General features: G+C 45.3%; 1 protein-coding gene across 2 annotated transcripts in view; it reads right to left on the bottom strand.

Annotated features, from left to right (window-relative positions):
* The window catches only part of abcd1 (ATP-binding cassette, sub-family D (ALD), member 1), a 43447-nt gene that overhangs the window by 11684 nt on the left and 11136 nt on the right, over positions 1–20627 (bottom strand). For both annotated transcript variants that reach the window (XM_071373335.1, XM_071373334.1), the window contains 4 exons: positions 14526–14706; positions 11081–11223; positions 10227–10398; positions 8466–8560 (listed from right to left, as the gene is read on the bottom strand). In XM_071373335.1, the coding sequence (XP_071229436.1) occupies positions 8466–8560; positions 10227–10398; positions 11081–11223; positions 14526–14706 (591 nt within the window). The remainder of the gene's footprint in view (positions 1–8465; positions 8561–10226; positions 10399–11080; positions 11224–14525; positions 14707–20627) is intronic.

Genomic DNA, 20627 nt, shown 5'->3' with positions numbered 1-20627 from the left:
AGAGAGAGAGAGGCCTCCGCTCTCCGTTCTGATGCATTGGAGAGAGAGGCCTCCGCCCTCCGTTCTGATGCATTGGAGAGAGAGAGGCCTCCGCCCTCCGTTCTGATGCATTGGAGAGAGAGGCCTCCGCCCTCCGTTCTGATGCATTGGAGAGAGAGAGGCCTCCGCCCTCCGTTCTGATGCATTGGAGAGAGAGAGAGGCCTCCGCCCTCCGTTCTGATGCATTGGAGAGAGAGAGAGGCCTCCGCCCTCCGTTCCGATGCATTGGAGAGAGAGGCTGCTGTAGAATGGTGCCATTTTGCTCTTTAACCTCTACAGGGGCAGGATTTTATGCAGTCGTCTACAACACACCCAGGAGACGAGGCCACAACAACTCGCCAACAACCTGCGTAATACCTACATGTATTACAGTGTATATTATATAGGAGGAGACTAGCCAGGTAGCTAGTGGAGAGATGTCTCCTAGGACCTCTATATTATATAGGAGGAGACGAGCCAGGTAGCTAGTGGAGAGATGTCTCCTAGGACCTCTATATTATATAGGAGGAGACGAGCCAGGTAGCTAGAGGAGAGATGTCTCCTAGGACCTCTACATGTATATTATATAGGAGGAGACGAGCCAGGTAGCGGGTGGAGAGATGTCTCCTAGGACCTCTATATTATATAGGAGGAGACTAGCCAGGTAGCTAGTGGAGAGATGTCTCCTAGGACCTCTATATTATATAGGAGGAGACGAGCCAGGTAGCTAGTGGAGAGATGTCTCCTAGGACCTCTACATGTATATTATATAGGAGGAGACGAGCCAGGTAGCGGGTGGAGAGATGTCTCCTAGGACCTCTACATGTATATTATATAGGAGGAGACGAGCCAGGTAGCTAGTGGAGAGATGTCTCCTAGGACCTCTATATTATATAGGAGGAGACGAGCCAGGTAGCTAGTGGAGAGATGTCTCCTAGGACCTCTATATTATATAGGAGGAGACTAGCCAGGTAGCTAGTGGAGGGGATGTCTCCTAGGACCTCTATATTATATAGGAGGAGACTAGCCAGGTAGCTAGTGGAGAGATGTCTCCTAGGACCTCTATATTATATAGGAGGAGACTAGCCAGGTAGCGGGTGGAGAGATGTCTCCTAGGACCTCTATATTATATAGGAGGAGACGAGCCAGGTAGCTAGTGGAGAGATGTCTCCTAGGACCTCTATATTATATAGGAGGAGACGAGCCAGGTAGCTAGTGGAGAGATGTCTCCTAGGACCTCTACATGTATATTATATAGGAGGAGACGAGCCAGGTAGCGGGTGGAGAGATGTCTCCTAGGACCTCTACATGTATATTATATAGGAGGAGACTAGCCAGGTAGCTAGTGGAGAGATGTCTCCTAGGACCTCTACATGTATATTATATAGGAGGAGACGAGCCAGGTAGCTAGTGGAGAGATGTCTCCTAGGACCTCTATATTATATAGGAGGAGACGAGCCAGGTAGCTAGTGGAGAGATGTCTCCTAGGACCTCTATATTATATAGGAGGAGACTAGCCAGGTAGCTAGTGGAGGGGATGTCTCCTAGGACCTCTATATTATATAGGAGGAGACTAGCCAGGTAGCGGGTGGAGAGATGTCTCCTAGGACCTCTATATTATATAGGAGGAGACGAGCCAGGTAGCTAGTGGAGAGATGTCTCCTAGGACCTCTATATTATATAGGAGGAGACTAGCCAGGTAGCTAGTGGAGGGGATGTCTCCTAGGACCTCTATATTATATAGGAGGAGAATAGCCAGGTAGCTAGAGGAGAGATGTCTCCTAGGACCTCTATATTATATAGGAGGAGACGAGCCAGGTAGCTAGTGGAGAGATGTCTCCTAGGACCTCTATATTATATAGGAGGAGACTAGCCAGGTAGCTAGTGGAGAGATGTCTCCTAGGACCTCTATATTATATAGGAGGAGACGAGCCAGGTAGCGGGTGGAGAGATGTCTCCTAGGACCTCTACATGTATATTATATAGGAGGAGACTAGCCAGGTAGCTAGAGGAGAGATGTCTCCTAGGACCTCTACATGTATATTATATAGGAGGAGACGAGCCAGGTAGCGGGTGGAGAGATGTCTCCTAGGACCTCTACATGTATATTATATAGGAGGAGACTAGCCAGGTAGCGGGTGGAGAGATGTCTCCTAGGACCTCTATATTATATAGGAGGAGACTAGCCAGGTAGCTAGTGGAGAGATGTCTCCTAGGACCTCTATATTATATAGGAGGAGACGAGCCAGGTAGCTAGTGGAGAGATGTCTCCTAGGACCTCTATATTATATAGGAGGAGACTAGCCAGGTAGCGGGTGGAGAGATGTCTCCTAGGACCTCTATATTATATAGGAGGAGACGAGCCAGGTAGCTAGAGGAGAGATGTCTCCTAGGACCTCTACATGTATATTATATAGGAGGAGACTAGCCAGGTAGCTAGTGGAGAGATGTCTCCTAGGACCTCTATAATATATAGGAGGAGACGAGCCAGGTAGCTAGTGGAGAGATGTCTCCTAGGACCTCTATATTATATAGGAGGAGACGAGCCAGGTAGCTAGTGGAGAGATGTCTCCTAGGACCTCTATATTATATAGGAGGAGACTAGCCAGGTAGCGGGTGGAGAGATGTCTCCTAGGACCTCTATATTATATAGGAGGAGACGAGCCAGGTAGCTAGTGGAGAGATGTCTCCTAGGACCTCTATATTATATAGGAGGAGACGAGCCAGGTAGCTAGAGGAGAGATGTCTCCTAGGACCTCTACATGTATATTATATAGGAGGAGACGAGCCAGGTAGCTAGTGGAGAGATGTCTCCTAGGACCTCTATATTATATAGGAGGAGACGAGCCAGGTAGCTAGTGGAGAGATGTCTCCTAGGACCTCTATATTATATAGGAGGAGACTAGCCAGGTAGCTAGTGGAGAGATGTCTCCTAGGACCTCTATATTATATAGGAGGAGACGAGCCAGGTAGCTAGTGGAGAGATGTCTCCTAGGACCTCTATATTATATAGGAGGAGACGAGCCAGGTAGCTAGTGGAGAGTTGTCTCCTAGGACCTCTACATGTATATTATATAGGAGGAGACGAGCCAGGTAGCTAGTGGAGAGATGTCTCCTACACCCTATCCTCTCTATAGTGCACTACTATAGCACCTTATAGTTATAGCTATAGTAGTGCACTATACAGAGAATAGGGTGCTATAGTAGTGCACTATACAGAGGATAGGGTGCCAAAGTAGTGCACTATACAGAGGATAGGGTGCTATAGTAGTGCACTATACAGAGGATAGGGTGCCAAAGTAGTGCACTATACAGAGGATAGGGTGCTATAGTAGTGCACTATAGAGGATAGGGTGCTCTTTGGGACTCAAACCAGCGTTTTTTTAAAGCAGGTGCTAAGGATCAAAGAATTACGTTGCTCAAGAACTGAAATATGTGACTGTTCAGCCCAATGATCCCATGTGGTTTAGACTAACAAGCTGACCCCAGGTGCTCTCGGCCAGGGTTGCAACAGTTCCAGAGGGTAGAACACAGTGTTCAGGCTTCTCTCTCTGGGTGAGGTGTTACAAAATGACCCCCTCTTCCCTTCATAGTGTACTAGAGCCCTATGGGTACTGGTTAAAAGCAGTGCACTATATAGGGAATAGGGTGACATTTGGTAGTGACCCTAAATGTTTGTAATGCAGCTGCTGTTGTCACTGTGTCAGACAATAAGTCAGGCAAGGACACAAGAGAACTGGGGCAGCAGCCCTACCTAGAACAGGATATGTCCAGATTACATATCTACTCTTCACGATAACATATCTATGCTTGTTTCCTTGAGAGTTTAAAAAAAGTTTGTTTGATCGTCGTTAGGATAGTATGTGTCTGTAACTAATGCCAGTCAAAAGTTTGGACACACCTACTCATTCAAGGGTATTTATTTTTACTATTTTCTACATTATAGATTAATAGTGAAGACATCAACACTATGAAATAACACATATGGAATCATGTTGTAACCAAAAATGTTCCTGCTGGTATATTTTTTACATGTGAGATTCTTCAAAGTAGCCACCCTTGGCCTTGATGACAGCTTTGCACACTCTAGTAAAACAAATAAAGAAAAATCCTTGAGTAGGTGTGTCTTTGACTGGTACTGTAGGTCTATAATGTCTTTATGCCGTGTCTAAGTTGTTATGGCTGAAACATTGTTCCCCTGTTGCCGTGTCTAAGCTGTTATGGCTGAAACATTGTCCCCCTGTTGCCGTGTCTAAGTTGTTATGGCTGAAACATTGTTCCCCCTGTTGCCGTGTCTAAGTTGTTATGGCTGATATATGGCTGAAACATTGTTCCCCTGTTGTCGTGTCTAAGTTGTTATGTCTGAAACATTGTTACCCCTGTTGCCGTGTCTAAGTTGTTATGGCTGAAACATTGTTCCCCTGTTGCCGTGTCTAAGTTGTTATGGCTGATATATGTCTGAAACATTGTTACCCCTGTTGCCGTGTCTAAGTTGTTATGGCTGAAACATTGTTCCCATGTTGCCGTGTCTAAGTTGTTATGGCTGAAACATTGTTCCCATGTTGCCGTGTCTAAGTTGTTATGGCTGAAACATTGTTCCCATGTTGCCGTGTCTAAGTTGTTATGGCTGAAACATTGTTCCCCCTGTTGTCGTGTCTAAGTTGTTATGGCTGAAACATTGTTACCCCTGTTGCCGTGTCTAAGCTGTTATGGCTGAAACATTGTTCCCCTGTTGCCGTGTCTAAGTTGTTATGGCTGATATATGGCTGAAACATTGTTCCCCCTGTTGCCGTGTCTAAGTTGTTATGGCTGAAACATTGTTCCCATGTTGCCGTGTCTAAGTTGTTATGGCTGAAACATTGTTCCCCCTGTTGCCGTGTCTAAGTTGTTATGGCTGAAACATTGTTCCCCCTGTTGCCGTGTCTAAGCTGTTATGGCTGAAACATTGTTACCCCTGTTGTCGTGTCTAAGTTGTTATGTCTGAAACATTGTTACCCCTGTTGCCGTCTTGGTTGGACCAGGGATCTTGAAAAATGGCCGGTTTGCCCAACCACAGACTAAGGCTGCTGCTAGCTAGACTAGAAAGCACCTTTAGAAATAAAAAGAGGAATATGCTTCATCTGATTCCGGGAAATTGGCCCTTAGTGGCTCCTATGGTAAGAGCGTGGGCACTAGCAACGCCAAGGTTGTGGGTTCAATTCCCACAGGGATCATATACTATAAATGTACTGTTAGATGCTTTGGATAAAAAAGAAAGTGTATGCTAATGATCTATATGTTTACGGTAATGGTAAGATAATGGCTAAATTATATGTTTAAGGTAATGGTAAGATAATGACTAAATGATGTATACGTTTAAGGTAATGGTAAGATAATGACTACAAATATTCCACCCTGAAAGCATATAATTGTATGAAATGTATTAGAATCATAAAACTATAATCTGATGGTGTGTTTAGTTTTAGTTAGAATTAGACCTTTTGTTTATTTTTAGTACGTAAGCAGAGTGCAAGCTGGACTACTGTGTTCCTTACAGGACATTCTGTCTCCACCCGTGGAGGGGAGAAACTGTTAGGCTGGCAGAATATTATGAAACATGTTGTAGATTAAACAATGCATCTGTGCGGTGGAAAAACACAGACTGTCTGAGCAAGGCGTAGCTTAAGATTTGAACTTGTTTGTGTGTATTATAAAAGACTGGGTTTGTATAATGGACTGGAGAACGTTCTCGTGAATAAACATTCTGACTATTGGGACTCTTGTTTGTTTCATTCAACCAGAATCTTACAAACTCTGGGTTGCAGACTGAGTAGTTTAATTGAAGTTCAGTTTAAGAACAAAATTCTCGTAACAGCTAAATAGCATATATTTTTATGATGTGAAGAGTTGGGCTTTGTTTGTTATTTGTTGGTCGGTCTGTTTAGCCCCACTTTGCTAAATTCTCCTTCTCATCCGTGTTTCGTTTCCTCTGCCTGCTCACTACTTCCATGCATCAGGTTCCTCCGCCTAGGCTGCCGTTCCCCCGGCTAGGCTGCCGTTCCCCCGGCTAGGCTGCCGTTCCCCCGGCTAGGCTGCCGTTCCCCCGGCTAGGCTGCCGTTCCCCCGCCTAGGCTGCCGTTCCCCCGCCTAGGCTGCCGTTCCCCCGCCTAGGCTGCCGTTCCCCCCGCTAGGCTGCCGTTCCCCCCGCTAGGCTGCCGTTCCCCCCGCTAGGCTGCCGTTCCCCCCGCTAGGCTGCCGTTCCCCCCGCTAGGCTGCCGTTCCCCCCGCTAGGCTGCCGTTCCCCCCGCTAGGCTGCCGTTCCCCCCGCTAGGCTGCCGTTCCCCCCGCTAGGCTGCCGTTCCCCCCGCTAGGCTGCCGTTCCCCCCGCTAGGCTGCCGTTCCCCCCGCTAGGCTGCCGTTCCCCCCGCTAGGCTGCCGTTCCCCCCGCTAGGCTGCCGTTCCCCCCGCTAGGCTGCCGTTCCCCCCGCTAGGCTGCCGTTCCCCCCGCTAGGCTGCCGTTTCCCCCGCTAGGCTGCCGTTTCCCCCGCTAGGCTGCCGTTTCCCCCGCTAGGCTGCCGTTTCCCCCGCTAGGCTGCCGTTTCCCCCGCTAGGCTGCCGTTTCCCCCGCTAGGCTGCCGTTCCCCCCGCTAGGCTGCCGTTCCCCCCGCTAGGCTGCCGTTCCCCCGCTAGGCTGCCGTTCCCCCGCTAGGCTGCCTCACCATTTGTCTTCTGCCATACTAGTGGATCGACACAATCAACGCAGCTGGTAATCCCGTGGTAGTGGGCACATTGTCAAAATCAAAACCCAACCTTGATTTAGTCGTCGTTTTGACGGACTTCGTTTTAGACGAGAATGACTGAACAGAATTATCCTAGTTACACTCTGTAGTCCATTTAGCCACTAGAATAAAATGTGACAATCAAGATGCAAAATAGGACAATCAAGATGCAAAATAGGACGTTTTTAAAAGGACTAGATTAGGTTTAGGTACAGTTGCTCTTTAAAATATTTTATTAATCAAATGTTTATAATACCTATCACATTACACATTTAGTAACGACAGGATGCCTTTGAAAGTTAAAACTTGTATGACAGATTTTATCGATAGGAGTGGGGAAAAAGACGTCGCCGACGATAAGTAACCAAACAAAGACGTCGCCGACGATAAGTAACCAAACAAAGACGTCGCCGACGATAAGTAACCAAACAAAGACGTCGCCGACGATAAGTAACCAAACAAAGACGTCGCCGACTATAAGTAACCAAACAAAGACGTCGCCGACTATAAGTAACCAAACAAAGACGTCGCCGACGATAAGTAACCAAACAAAGACGTCGCCGACGATAAGTAACCAAAAAAAGACGTCGCAGACGATAAGGTACCAAACAAAGACGTCACGGAAGATTTGTGTGGTCCCGTGTGGCTCAGTTGGTAGAGCATGGCGCTTGCAACGCCAGGGTTGTGGGTTCATTCCCCACGGGGGGACCAGGATGAATATGTATGAACTTTCCAATTTGTAAGTCGCTCTGGATAAGAGCGTCTGCTAAATGACTTAAATGTAAATGTAAGTAACCAAACAAAGACGTCACGGACGATAAGTAACCAAAAAAAGACGTCGCCGACGATAAGGTACCAAACAAAGACGTCACCGACGATAAGTAACCAAACAAAGACGTCGCCGACGATAAGTAACCAAACAAAGACGTCACGGACGATAAGTAACCAAACAAAGACGTCACCGGCGTTAAGTAACCAAACAAAGACGTCACCGACGATAAGTAACCAAACAAAGACGTCACCGGCGATAAGTAACCAAACAAAGACGTCACCGGCGATAAGTAACGAAACAAAGACGTCACCGGCGATAAGTAACCAAACAAAGACGTCACCGGCGATAAGTAACCAAACAAAGACGTCACCGGCGATAAGTAACCAAACAAAGACGTCGCCGACGATAAGTAACCAAACAAAGACGTCACCGACGATAAGTAACCAAACAAAGACGTCACCGACGATAAGGTACCAAACAAAGACGTCACCGACGATAAGTAACGAAACAAAGACGTCACCGACGATAAGTAACGAAACAAAGACGTCACCGCCGATAAGTAACGAAACAAAGACGTCACTGGCGATAAGTAATAAAATAAAGACAGCACTTCTAAAATACTATTTTATATATCTTGCAAATTCAGTAGGATAACTTTAGATTTATTTTTGCAGAAAATGAAAAATGTGGCACTGCCTCGCCTGGCTTGATGTTTCAGTATCGTCTCAATGAAGAGTTCTGCGTTCGACCATGACACGTGACATGCACGCGCAGGCGGACGAGCAATATCCACCGTCGTAGTACGGATGAAGCCCGAGCTGGAATGTGAAGCTGACTGACGCCGGTTAGTTATAGAAAACCCAGAGCAGATCTAGTGTGCCAAGTTGTGTTGATGGAGCCGAGGTGTCTGGTGTTACCTTGATGTTGAGGCTGGACACTACAACGTCTCCTGTCGGTGTGATGATGGGAAGGTTCTCACAGCTGATGCCCTTCTCCACGTCTATCACCTGACCTACACACACACACAATGGGACAGTTCAGGACCCAGAATACACGCACACCAAAATCACACAGTACCAGTATCCTCATTTCTAGTAATAACATTGTAATAAGCGGGTGCAACAACCACCCGCTGCAACAACCCGCGTAATAACATTTGATGACCGACCCACAGAGGAAGAGTCAGGTGAACAATCACAGAAGATCCACAGGTTCAGTGCTAGTAAAACGTTTGTGTATTAACAAATATGGTATCTTTTCATTTTGATCAATGAAAATATCATGAATTGAATGTCATTTCTGGATGTACAATTGAAATGTACCAATTTTTTAATCTGTCGGGGGGAAAAAAAATGGTCCCCGCTGTAAAAAAGTTTAAATAACATGTTTCCATCAAGTTATACCGAGAGAAAAAATTATTCATAAAAAAACAGCTGGGATGGAACCCGAAGTTCCAGTACAATTTTATAAAATCCGACCGATAATTTGTTCGTTCAACATAGTGGGATCTGTGTGTCGGTAAAGTGACGAGATCCTCAGGCCCATTGTTGTATAATTAATCTACTGTCATCACCAAGTTTCAGCATGATAATACACGGACCCATGTCGCAAGGATCTGTACACAATTCCTGGAAGCTGAAAATGTCCCAGTTCTTCCATGGCCTGCATACCCACCAGACATGTCACCCAATTGAGCATGTTTGGGATGCTCTGGATCGACAGCGTGTTCCACTTACCGCCCAATATCCACATTCCACAGGCCACAATCAACAGCCTGATCAACTCTATGTGAAGGAGATGTGTCGCGCTGCGTAAGGCAAATGGTGGCAACACCAGATACTGACTGGTATTCTGATCCACACTCCTACTTCTAAAAAATACAAATATGAAGGTATCTGTGACCAATAGATGCATATCTGTATTCCCAGTTGTGATACCCATAGATTGGGGTCTAATTAATTTATTTCAATTGATCGATTTCCTTATATGAACTTGAACTATTTTTGTTCAGTATAACCATCATATAGAAGTAAACTTGGGAGTCACACGACGATATGGTGTCTGGTCCTCCCACTTCGACTCAGGAAACCATGCAGTTTGTTAGGCTACAGATTAAATCACTTTTGATGAACTTCACAGGGTGGTGAAAGTCCACAGTGATCTTGATGCTCCTTTACAATAAATATCCTGGGTCTTATTCTGGAGACATGATGATCGATGCTCGACTGCCATTTGACCGATTTAAAAATATTATCCATAATGATCTCATCATGTAGACAAGCCTACATGCAGAGCCTCCTCACGCTGTATCTACGAGCTGTCGATTAGCGCGCACGTGCCAAGACCTGAGTAGGCACATTTGCTCTTTAACAGTTTGTTGAAAAGGTGATGGAAACACATGGAACTTTACATTTTTATTTGGGTACATGAAAAATTCCACCTAACTAGTGTCTTTGAAAAATGTTAAGAAACTAATAAATAGTTACTCCATAAAATTGTATTTTTCAAATTCTTTCTCAAAAACATTTGTATATTGTCCCATACAATAATCTGTCATCTGAATTTTCGAAAAACTAAAATAACGTACAAAAAACAAATACAACCGTAGTCCGATTTTGAATACCACTGGTTAACAAAATAGCCTAGTGATTGGTTGAATTCCTTGTCAGTCAGTTTACCTCGTATCATGATTGGTCCCTCCACCCTCATGCCGTGCTGCACCAGCTGTGTTCCTCCACCCGTCTGCTCATCCACTTCCCCCGCAGAGCGACGGAACACGCCCGCACGCACGTCCTCGAACACAGTGAACATCTCGTGCACACGGGCTGTGTACCCAGCCAGCTCAGTCACCTGGACCGGGTCAAAGGTTATCCAGTAAATCAGGGCAGGTGGTAGCAGAGTTCATTAAAGGGTTTATTATACATTTAGATCCACGATAGAGCAGTGGTTTGTCCCCAAAGACTCACTAGTTGTTAGTCTACTTTATCATGGTTCAAAATGAAAGGAAATTAAACATCCGTCCCAAATGGAACACTTGACCCCTTGTAACTATTCCCCAGGTTGTTGCTGTAAATGAAAAAGTGTTCAGTCAACTGACCTGGTAAAAAGAGTTAAAAAAATTAAAAAATAAACGAGTCAAAAAAGGTACTGCACTGTAAAGGGAACGGGGGTGCCATTTGGGACGCAATCAATAAATGAGGTCCAGAGCCTCGACTCCTTGTCCAGAGCCTCGACTCCTTGTCCAGAGCCTCGACTCCTTGTCCAGAGCCTCGACTCCTTGTCCAGAGCCTCGACTCCTTGATGGGGTTCATGATCCTCTTGACAGTGAGAGGTTAAGGTCTAGGTGTTATTAGGAGGTAGGGGTCGTTTCTATAGCCTCACCTTGTATGAGCGCATGATTCTCTTAGCTGAGGGGTTAGGGTCTACGGGTCGTTTCTATAGCCTCACCTTGTATGAGCGCATTAACCTCTTGACAGTGAGGGGTTAGGGTCTAAGCGTTGTTAGGGTCTAAGGGTCGTTTCTATAGCCTCACCTCCTTGTAAGAGCTCATGATTCTCTCGACGGCGTCGGCAGCGGAGTTGAGGAGGTTCCTAGCGGTGGAGAAGGCCTGAGCCCTCTCACTCACTAGGTCCTCCTCTTTCAAATTCATGGCCAACTGCTTCACATCCTCGGAGTCTGAAAGCATACAGAAGATACATAAACACTTCATAGCCCATACATAAACACTTCATAGCCCATACATAAACACTTCATAGCCCATACATAAACACTTCATAGCCCATACATAAACACTTCATAGCCCATACATAAGCACTTCATAGCCCATACATAAGCACTTCATAGCCCATACATAAACACTTCATAGCCCATACATAAGCACTTCATAGCCCATACATAAGCACTTCATAGCCCATACATAAGCACTTCATAGCCCATACATAAGCACTTCATAGCCCATACATAAGCACTTCATAGCCCATACATAAGCACTTCATAGCCCATACATAAACACATTTGTAAGACTGCTCCTTCTCCGTCGGGGACACGGTCAACGGCTTCACAGCCTCAGTCTGATAGATCATCACTGTTTATCCAAAGTCCAGAGGACGTCAGAGCCCGGTTTCATATGTGGGGGGGGGGAGGGGGTGCCCATATATCCAAAAGCTGTAGGTTTAGTACTGTAATCTATCATTACTGTAAACAGAGGAGACGTATAGCTAGAGTATGTTGCAAAGCTGGACACGAGACGAGCCTACCAGCAGCTAGCTTTGGATGGAGATGCAGGAGTGTTGGACACGAGACGAGCCTACCAGCAGCTAGCTTTGGATGGAGACGCAGGAGTGTTGGAGACGAGCCTACCAGCAGCTAGCTTTGGATGGAGATGCAGGAGTGCTGGACACGAGCCTACCAGCAGCTAACTTTTTATGGAGACGCAGGAGATGCCCTGACCAACACACACAGGGGGCTTTTGAGGGCAACAAGGCTCCAGTTTGCAGTGTCCACAGCAGTGGCCATATTTCAAAGCTACATGAACCTTGCTAGCGGCCATCACAGGGGTCCAGCCGTATCTGGATGGATGTCAGTGATTACAAGCCGGACGCTGGAAGAGCATAACTCTCAGCAGAGGAAAGTGCTGAGGCGCTTTGTGGAAGCAGGGCTGCGACCTCAGAGAAGTTCATCACCCAGTGTTGAGTTCCTGGGGCTCGACTTTGACAAGGATGACGTGCGACCGACCCAGGATAAGGTAAAGGCCATTAAGGAGACACCACCTCCCCGGGACAAGTCTGACCGTCAGTGGTTTTAGTTACGTCTCAACTTAAAACAACTGCTTCCTACCTGATAAAGAGACAGTGTTGGAGCCCTTGCATCACCTACTGGGCCAGGTAGCTCCCTGGAGCTGGACTGACACTCACCAGGATGCCTATAAAGAGGCTGCAAGCAGATGGGCTCCTAGCCCACTGTGATGATAGAAACCCCCTGTTACTAGATTCAGCCACGGGACGGTTTTTGTAAGAGCGGATGGTCGGGGAGCCAGAACGGGGTCATTAAAATACAAAATTGTAAACTACTAGTGGAACATTAGTAAAACAGCCATCTTACCATATCTGGAGTAACCCCGTGACTGGTCTTACCATATCTGGAGTAACCCCGTGACTGGTCTTACCATATCTGGAGTAACCCCGTGACTGGTCTTACCATATCTGGAGTAACCCCGTGACTGGTCTTACCATATCTGGAGTAACCCCGTGACTGGTCTTACCATATCTGGAGTAACCCCGTGACTGGTCTTACCATATCTGGAGTAACCCCGTGACTGGTCTTACCATATCTGGAGTAACCCCGTGACTGGTCTTACCATATCTGGAGTAACCCCGTGACTGGTCTTACCATATCTGGAGTAACCCCGTGACTGGTCTTACCATATCTGGAGTAACCCCGTGACTGGTCTTACCATATCTGGAGTAACCCCGTGACTGGTCTTACCATATCTGGAGTAACCCCGTGACTGGTCTTACCATATCTGGAGTAACCCCGTGACTGGTCTTACCATATCTGGAGTAACCCCGTGACTGGTCTTACCATATCTGGAGTAACCCCGTGACTGGTCTTACCATATCTGGAGTAACCCCGTGACTGGTCTTACCATATCTGGAGTAACCCCGTGACTGGTCTTACCATATCTGGAGTAACCCCGTGACTGGTCTTACCATATCTGGAGAAACCCCGTGACTGGTCTTACCATATCTGGAGTAACCCCGTGACTGGTCTTACCATATCTGGAGTAACCCCGTGACTGGTCTTACCATATCTGGAGTACCCAGTGACTGGTCTTACCATATCTGGAGTAACCCAGTGACTGGTCTTACCATATCTGGAGTACCCCGTGACTGGTCTTACCATATCTGGAGTAACCCCGTGACTGGTCTTACCATATCTGGAGTAACCCCGTGACTGGTCTTACCATATCTGGAGTAACCCCGTGACTGGTCTTACCATATCTGGAGTAACCCCGTGACTGGTCTTACCATATCTGGAGAAACCCCGTGACTGGTCTTACCATATCTGGAGTACCCCGTGACTGGTCTTACCATATCTGGAGTAACCCCGTGACTGGTCTTACCATATCTGGAGTAACCCCGTGACTGGTCTTACCATATCTGGAGTAACCCCGTGACTGGTCTTACCATATCTGGAGTAACCCCGTGACTGGTCTTACCATATCTGGAGTAACCCCGTGACTGGTCTTACCATATCTGGAGTACCCCCGTGACTGGTCTTACCATATCTGGAGTACCCCCGTGACTGGTCTTACCATATCTGGAGAAACCCCGTGACTGGTCTTACCATATCTGGAGTACCCCCGTGACTGGTCTTACCATATCTGGAGAAACCCCGTGACTGGTCTTACCATATCTGGAGAAACCCTGTGACTGGTCTTACCATATCTGGAGAAACCCTGTGACTGGTCTTACCATATCTGGAGTAACCCCGTGACTGGTCTTACCATATCTGGAGTAACCCCGTGACTGGTCTTACCATATCTGGAGTACCCAGTGACTGGTCTTACCATATCTGGAGAAACCCCGTGACTGGTCTTACCATATCTGGAGAAACCCCGTGACTGGTCTTACCATATCTGGAGAAACCCTGTGACTGGTCTTACCATATCTGGAGTAACCCCGTGACTGGTCTTACCATATCTGGAGTAACCCCGTGACTGGTCTTACCATATCTGGAGTACCCCGTGACTGGTCTTACCATATCTGGAGTACCCCGTGACTGGTCTTACCATATCTGGAGTACCCAGTGACTGGTCTTACCATATCTGGAGTAACCCGTGACTGGTCTTACCATATCTGGAGAAACCCCGTGACTGGTCTTACCATATCTGGAGTACCCCGTGACTGGTCTTACCATATCTGGAGTACCCCGTGACTGGTCTTACCATATCTGGAGTACCCCGTGACTGGTCTTACCATATTTGGAGTAACCCGTTGCGGTGATGATTGGTACAGCCACCATGACGAGTCCCGAAGCACTCCACAGGTATTTCATCAGGAACTGCTCTAGCATCACGTACCACAGACGCTTAAACAGGATCAGGTTGATCTGGGACGACAAGGAGCGGTAGGACCGCTGGAGCTGGGACATCTCCACCTAGTGGCAGGAGGACATTATATTCACATATAATATTATAGAAATAAGGCCTAAATAATAATAATATTGTAATTTACCAGACACTTCCATCTTACAGCTCAATGAGCGAGTGCATAATCTTTAGAACGGTATCGGATCCCTGGGGGAATTGAACCCACAACTAGTAGTTCGGTAATACAGTCACCGCAACAGCCCACCGGCGGTCACCAGTCACGAAGGCAGTCAAATTCCACGTGAACGTTTAGGTCACGGTAATTAGGCTTCTTCAAGCTCTGATGCTGCTGATGGTCATTACTAGCCTAACCAAACTTGCTACCGGCCTGGTACTCAGGGCTCTATTGTCCCGCTTACCACTGACATCAATGCAAAAGTATTCTAAAATCTAATCAAACACTTCATGAGATCATGTTGGGCAACATTAAGGCTATGCAATTGAGGGAGAAAACAGAGTGATGGCCTCTAATAAAAAGAGGATCTATAGGCTAGGCCTACTATATTTATTTATCAGCTTTCTATAGGCTAGGTCTACTATATTTATCAGCTTTCTATAGGCTAGGTCTACTATATTTATCAGCTTTCTATAGGCTAGGTCTACTATATTTATTTATCAGCTTTCTATAGGCTAGGTCTACTATATTTATCAGCTTTCTATAGGCTAGGTCTACTATATTTATCAGCTTTCTATAGGCTAGGTCTACTATATTTATCAGCTTTCTATAGGCTAGGTCTACTATATTTATCAGCTTTCTATAGGCTAGGTCTATTATATGTATCAGCTTTCTATAGGCTAGGTCTACTATATGTATCAGCTTTCTATAGGCTAGGTCTACTATATTTATCAGCTTTCTATAGGCTAAGTCTACTATATTTATCAGCTTTCTATAGGCTAGGTCTACTATATTTATTTCTCAACTTTCCTAATATTAAGCACATTGCTTCTCTTTACAACAGGAGTATAGCCTGCCTGGCTGGAATGAAAATAAACCACGAGGGAAAAACATCCTCCATTCGCTATTTAAATGCATAGATGACATGTAGTTTTTCCTGCTGACCCTGTTTCGATACAGGTGACATGATAATGGTCCATTCAAAATCATTTAGTACATGTAAAGACAAGATTAAATCAAGAATAGTCTGATGGGTGACAATATCAGCCTATCATTGGTCAATTATATATTATCACTTGTGACTGATGCCCAGCATAAGAAAGCAATGCCCTTTTCCCCCCTAATCATAGCCGCACACACCATGTACCCTAACCCTAACCCATAGGCCTATATGTTTTAAATAAGGTTTGTATATCACAACTAAAGTTGACAAATAACTTCAAATTAAGCACATTAATCCACTTTACAAGGGGTGTATAGAGCCTAACTGGCGTACATACACAACGAGTGAGTTTCCAGTTTGGAGAGGATGCTTTTTAAATGTTCAAAATTAACTTTCTAATAAAAACATTTTATTTATTTAACCAGGAAGGGCTCATTGACATTTGAAATGGCTTTTTCAAGAGCGTCCTGGCCAAGATAGACGGCACCAAGTCAATTCAGCATTTCAGTTCAGTCATATACAGCAGAGTAATTCATTAACATTACCATTCAGATTTAGCCTTCCAAAACTGTCTAGGGTCATTCAGGTTATCAGTGGTAACAGACATAAAATGTTCAGCCTTGGACTTCCTGAGAAGAAAAGAACACTTGTTTTGTAACGGCCTAAAAATATGCCAATCAGCATCAGAACATGATTTCCTTGCTTTAGTCCAGGCTAGATTACGGTCGTGAATAATACTAGACAGCTCAGAAGAAAACCATGGGTTATCCCTCCCTTTAAATCTGAACCTGTGGAATGGGGCGTGTCTGTTTACTATTTGGAAAAGCACATCAAGAATAAACTCAATATTCAATTATTTTTTTTTTATTATCAAGAAAGCCTGCTCATTAAAACTCTTCAAATTTCTCTTACGAATAAAACGTGGGTTTGTCTTTGAAACATTAGTATTCCTAACAGCAACAACGGCACAATGGTCACTCAAATCATTACAAAAAACACCAACCGCAGAATATTTATGTGGAACATTTGTCAATATCAAATCAAATCAGGGTAGATTTCTCTGGTCATTTGAGATTTTGGGGCGAGTGGGTGCGTTAATCAACTGGGCAAGATTCATAGAATTATAAAACACTTTAAAATCATCAGACACCGGCTTTAACCAACACCAGTTGAGATTTTGACCAATCAAGATAATTTCACTGTAAAGAAGTTTAAACAGAAGGTTCATCAGAGAAGAACATCACCGAGAGCAGAGGTGGGGATCTATAACAGCCAATCACAGATACAGAGAGCAGAGGTGGGGATCTATAACAGCCAATCACAGTTAGAGAGCAGAGGTGGGGATCTATAACAGCCAATCACAGATACAGAGAGCAGAGGTGGGGATCTATAACAGCCAATCACAGATACAGAGAGCAGAGGGGGGATCTATAACAGCCAATCACAGATACAGAGAGCAGAGGGGGGTCTATAACAGCCAATCACAGATACAGAGAGCAGAGGGGGGATCTATAACAGCCAATCACAGATACAGAGAGCAGAGGGGGGTCTATAACAGCCAATCACAGATGCAGAGGGGGGATCTATAACAGCCAATCACAGTTATAGAGAGCAGAGGGGGGATCTATAACAGCCAATCACAGATACAGAGAGCAGAGGGGGGTCTATAACAGCCAATCACAGATGCAGAGGGGGGATCTATAACAGCCAATCACAGTTATAGAGAGCAGAGGGGGGTCTATAACAACCAATCACAGTTAGAGAGCAGAGGTGGGGATCTATAACAGCCAATCACAGATATAGAGAGCAGAGGTGGGGATCTATAACAGCCAATCACAGTTAGAGAGCAGAGGTGGGGATCTATAACAGCCAATCACAGATATAGAGAGCAGAGGTGGGGATCTATAACAGCCAATCACAGTTAGAGAGCAGAGGTGGGGATCTATAACAGCCAATCACAGATATAGAGAGCAGAGGTGGGGATCTATAACAGCCAATCACAGATATAGAGAGCAGAGGTGGGGATCTATAACAGCCAATCACAGATATAGAGAGCAGAGGTGGGGATCTATAACAGCCAATCACAGTTAGAGAGCAGAGGTGGGGATCTATAACAGCCAATCACAGATGCAGAGGGGGGATCTATAACAGCCAATCACAGTTATAGAGAGCAGAGGGGGGTCTATAACAACCAATCACAGTTAGAGAGCAGAGGTGGGGATCTATAACAGCCAATCACAGATATAGAGAGCAGAGGTGGGGATCTATAACAGCCAATCACAGATATAGAGAGCAGAGGTGGGGATCTATAACAGCCAATCACAGATATAGAGAGCAGAGGTGGGGATCTATAACAGCCAATCACAGTTAGAGAGCAGAGGTGGGGATCTATAACAGCCAATCACAGATATAGAGAGACCCTTTGAAACCTCAAGATTCAAAGCAAGAAATTCCAACTGTTTAAAAATAGTTTCAGACTTTGCCACACTGACAAGGAATTTAGTCTTTACAAATATAGCCACACCCCCCCACCTTAACTCATCAGTGTGCTAAACATTGTATCCATTTATACAAATATCCTTATCAGGAACAGACTTGCTGAGCCAGGTTTCAGAAAACACACAACTACATCGGCATCTATTGATGTAGCTCAAATCCTAACTCCATTTTTAGACAACAGCCTGCGTACATTTAAAATGAAAAATACCAAAACAAGATCTAGATTTAAAATCAGAGGGGGTTTGGAGACATATCAGGGCCAGGTTGCACGTTACCTGATAATAGAAGATTAACTAGGCACCTCTGTTTAATAACCCTGCATGGCTTCTCTTTAAGAGACCTACTGCAAGTATATTCTACAAGTGGGTTTCCATACAAAAAGAATTATTATAATAATAAAAAATAAATAATTTGCAGTCACTTTGGATAATGGTGTTTTCCAGCTAATGGCACATTTGTGCTTATAGCCTACTGCAGTGTGCACAAGGCTGCGCTTATAATGTGAAGAAATAGCTTAATAGCTTATCAACATTTTAAGCTAAACGTTCTTGATGTGTTGCGTCAGCCACATTACGTAAAAAGTTTGATGCTAGTAATTTGGGATCTCTCTCATCCCCACAACTGTCCCAGACTATGTTTGGAATATGTATTTCTCACACAGAATAGGTCAACCTTTGTACTATGGCGGATAGTAGAGTGACATCGGCTAGTGCTTTTGCTATTCGTTTGGCCTACTCATCTTGTTGGCTGATGAAAAGTAAAAAATGTGGACAGTTGTCCCAATATGCACTTTGGAATTGGATAAAGACACGTGCAGTTGCGTCTCCGTTGTGTCGGTCTTTATTGTAGGCTGTGTGACAGACCCGATCACATGATGGAGCGCGCCACACTCAGGGAGAAGCGCACAACGGCCACTGGCCGCAAAATACTTTTTTTTTTTTTTAGGGTGCATTATGGCCACACAAAGGGGATGCCGCCGTGAAATTCTAGGCATTATAAAGTGCTTGTCAAATTGTGAATGAGAGACTGATGAAGTGTGTACAGCCTGCGCAAAAAAAAACAAAGTAGACCTCATGCCTTACAAGCTACTTTTTTCAAATCATCATTAGAGTCGCATCATGCAGCCTTACAATGTATTAAACATCAACACACACAGCCCAACGTCTGTAGAACAACTAAAGTTACATTAACAACTCTACATTAAGCATATAGGAGGACCTGTTTCTTTGCTAACCGCTCAACACAGGATAGCATGTACACACTCCCTCAAATCATTTGGAGAAAAAATCCTTTATTTTCTATTCAGCTTTGTTCAATTGTATTCTTCATACTATAAAATAATCCCATGTAATTCTCAGCAAATTTTGTCTGCTAAATGAACTAGTGTAGCCCACAGCCAACATGGTATAGCCAGATCAGGACCTAACATAAGGGCAACTCAGAGTATGCTATTCTGTTCTTCTGAAATACACAACATTTTCTTCATATCATGTTTCTTTAGACCGGTCTAAAATAATGAATGGATTTATTGTGAAGGTGAAGGCTATATTATATGGATTTATTAGACTTTTTAAAATGTAGATGTTCCAAAGGTCTGCATCAGTGGCTTGTATGCGATGTGTGGAAGCCAGGAGATGCTAAATGTGTTTGTTAATTAACGGTCAATTAACGGTGAGACAGACAGTTATTTGCTTGACAATCACCGGCTAATTTCCTGACCTCCACAGCCCTACCCCACAACCTTGGCTTTGCTAGCGCCACACTCTTAACAACGGAGGTGGCAGCTGGCCTAACGGTTAGAGCGACGGGCTACTAACCAAAAAGGTAGCTGGTTAGAATCCCCGAGTCGACAAGGTGAACAAATCTGTGGATGTGCCCTTGAGCAAGGCACTTAACCCTAATTGCTCCTGTAAGTCGCTCTGGATAACCGCGTCTGCAAAAATTACTACAACATAATGTAATGCGTCACACAAGACCATTTAAAATGGGGTTGATGCCGGGCTTGGGTAAGAGTTAGCATTACAAACCAACACAGTTCCACACTAGAGAGTGTTGAAACAGAGGGGTTTAAAAACAAGCAGCATTTCACTGGTTTGATCCCCAGGATCAGGTCGCAGGCTGGACAAGCCAAACGGCTCTGGTCCATTTGGGACTAAGGCATAGTCTCTGGACAGATTGGCCAACAGGAGATTAGGTTCTCTATTTCTACTTGGTCACATGACAGGCCTGACCACCCGCTGACTCCTGGCCTGACCGCCCGCTGACTCCTGGCCTGACCGCCCGCTGACTCCTGGCCTGACCGCCCGCTGACTCCTGGCCTGACCGCCCGCTGACTCCTGGCCTAACCACCCGCTGACTCCTGGCCTAACCAC

Source organism: Salvelinus alpinus, chromosome 28 (assembly GCF_045679555.1).
Source record: "Salvelinus alpinus chromosome 28, SLU_Salpinus.1, whole genome shotgun sequence".
Taxonomy (NCBI): Eukaryota; Metazoa; Chordata; class Actinopteri; order Salmoniformes; family Salmonidae; genus Salvelinus; species Salvelinus alpinus.
This window is presented reverse-complemented; position numbering and strand designations above follow the sequence as displayed.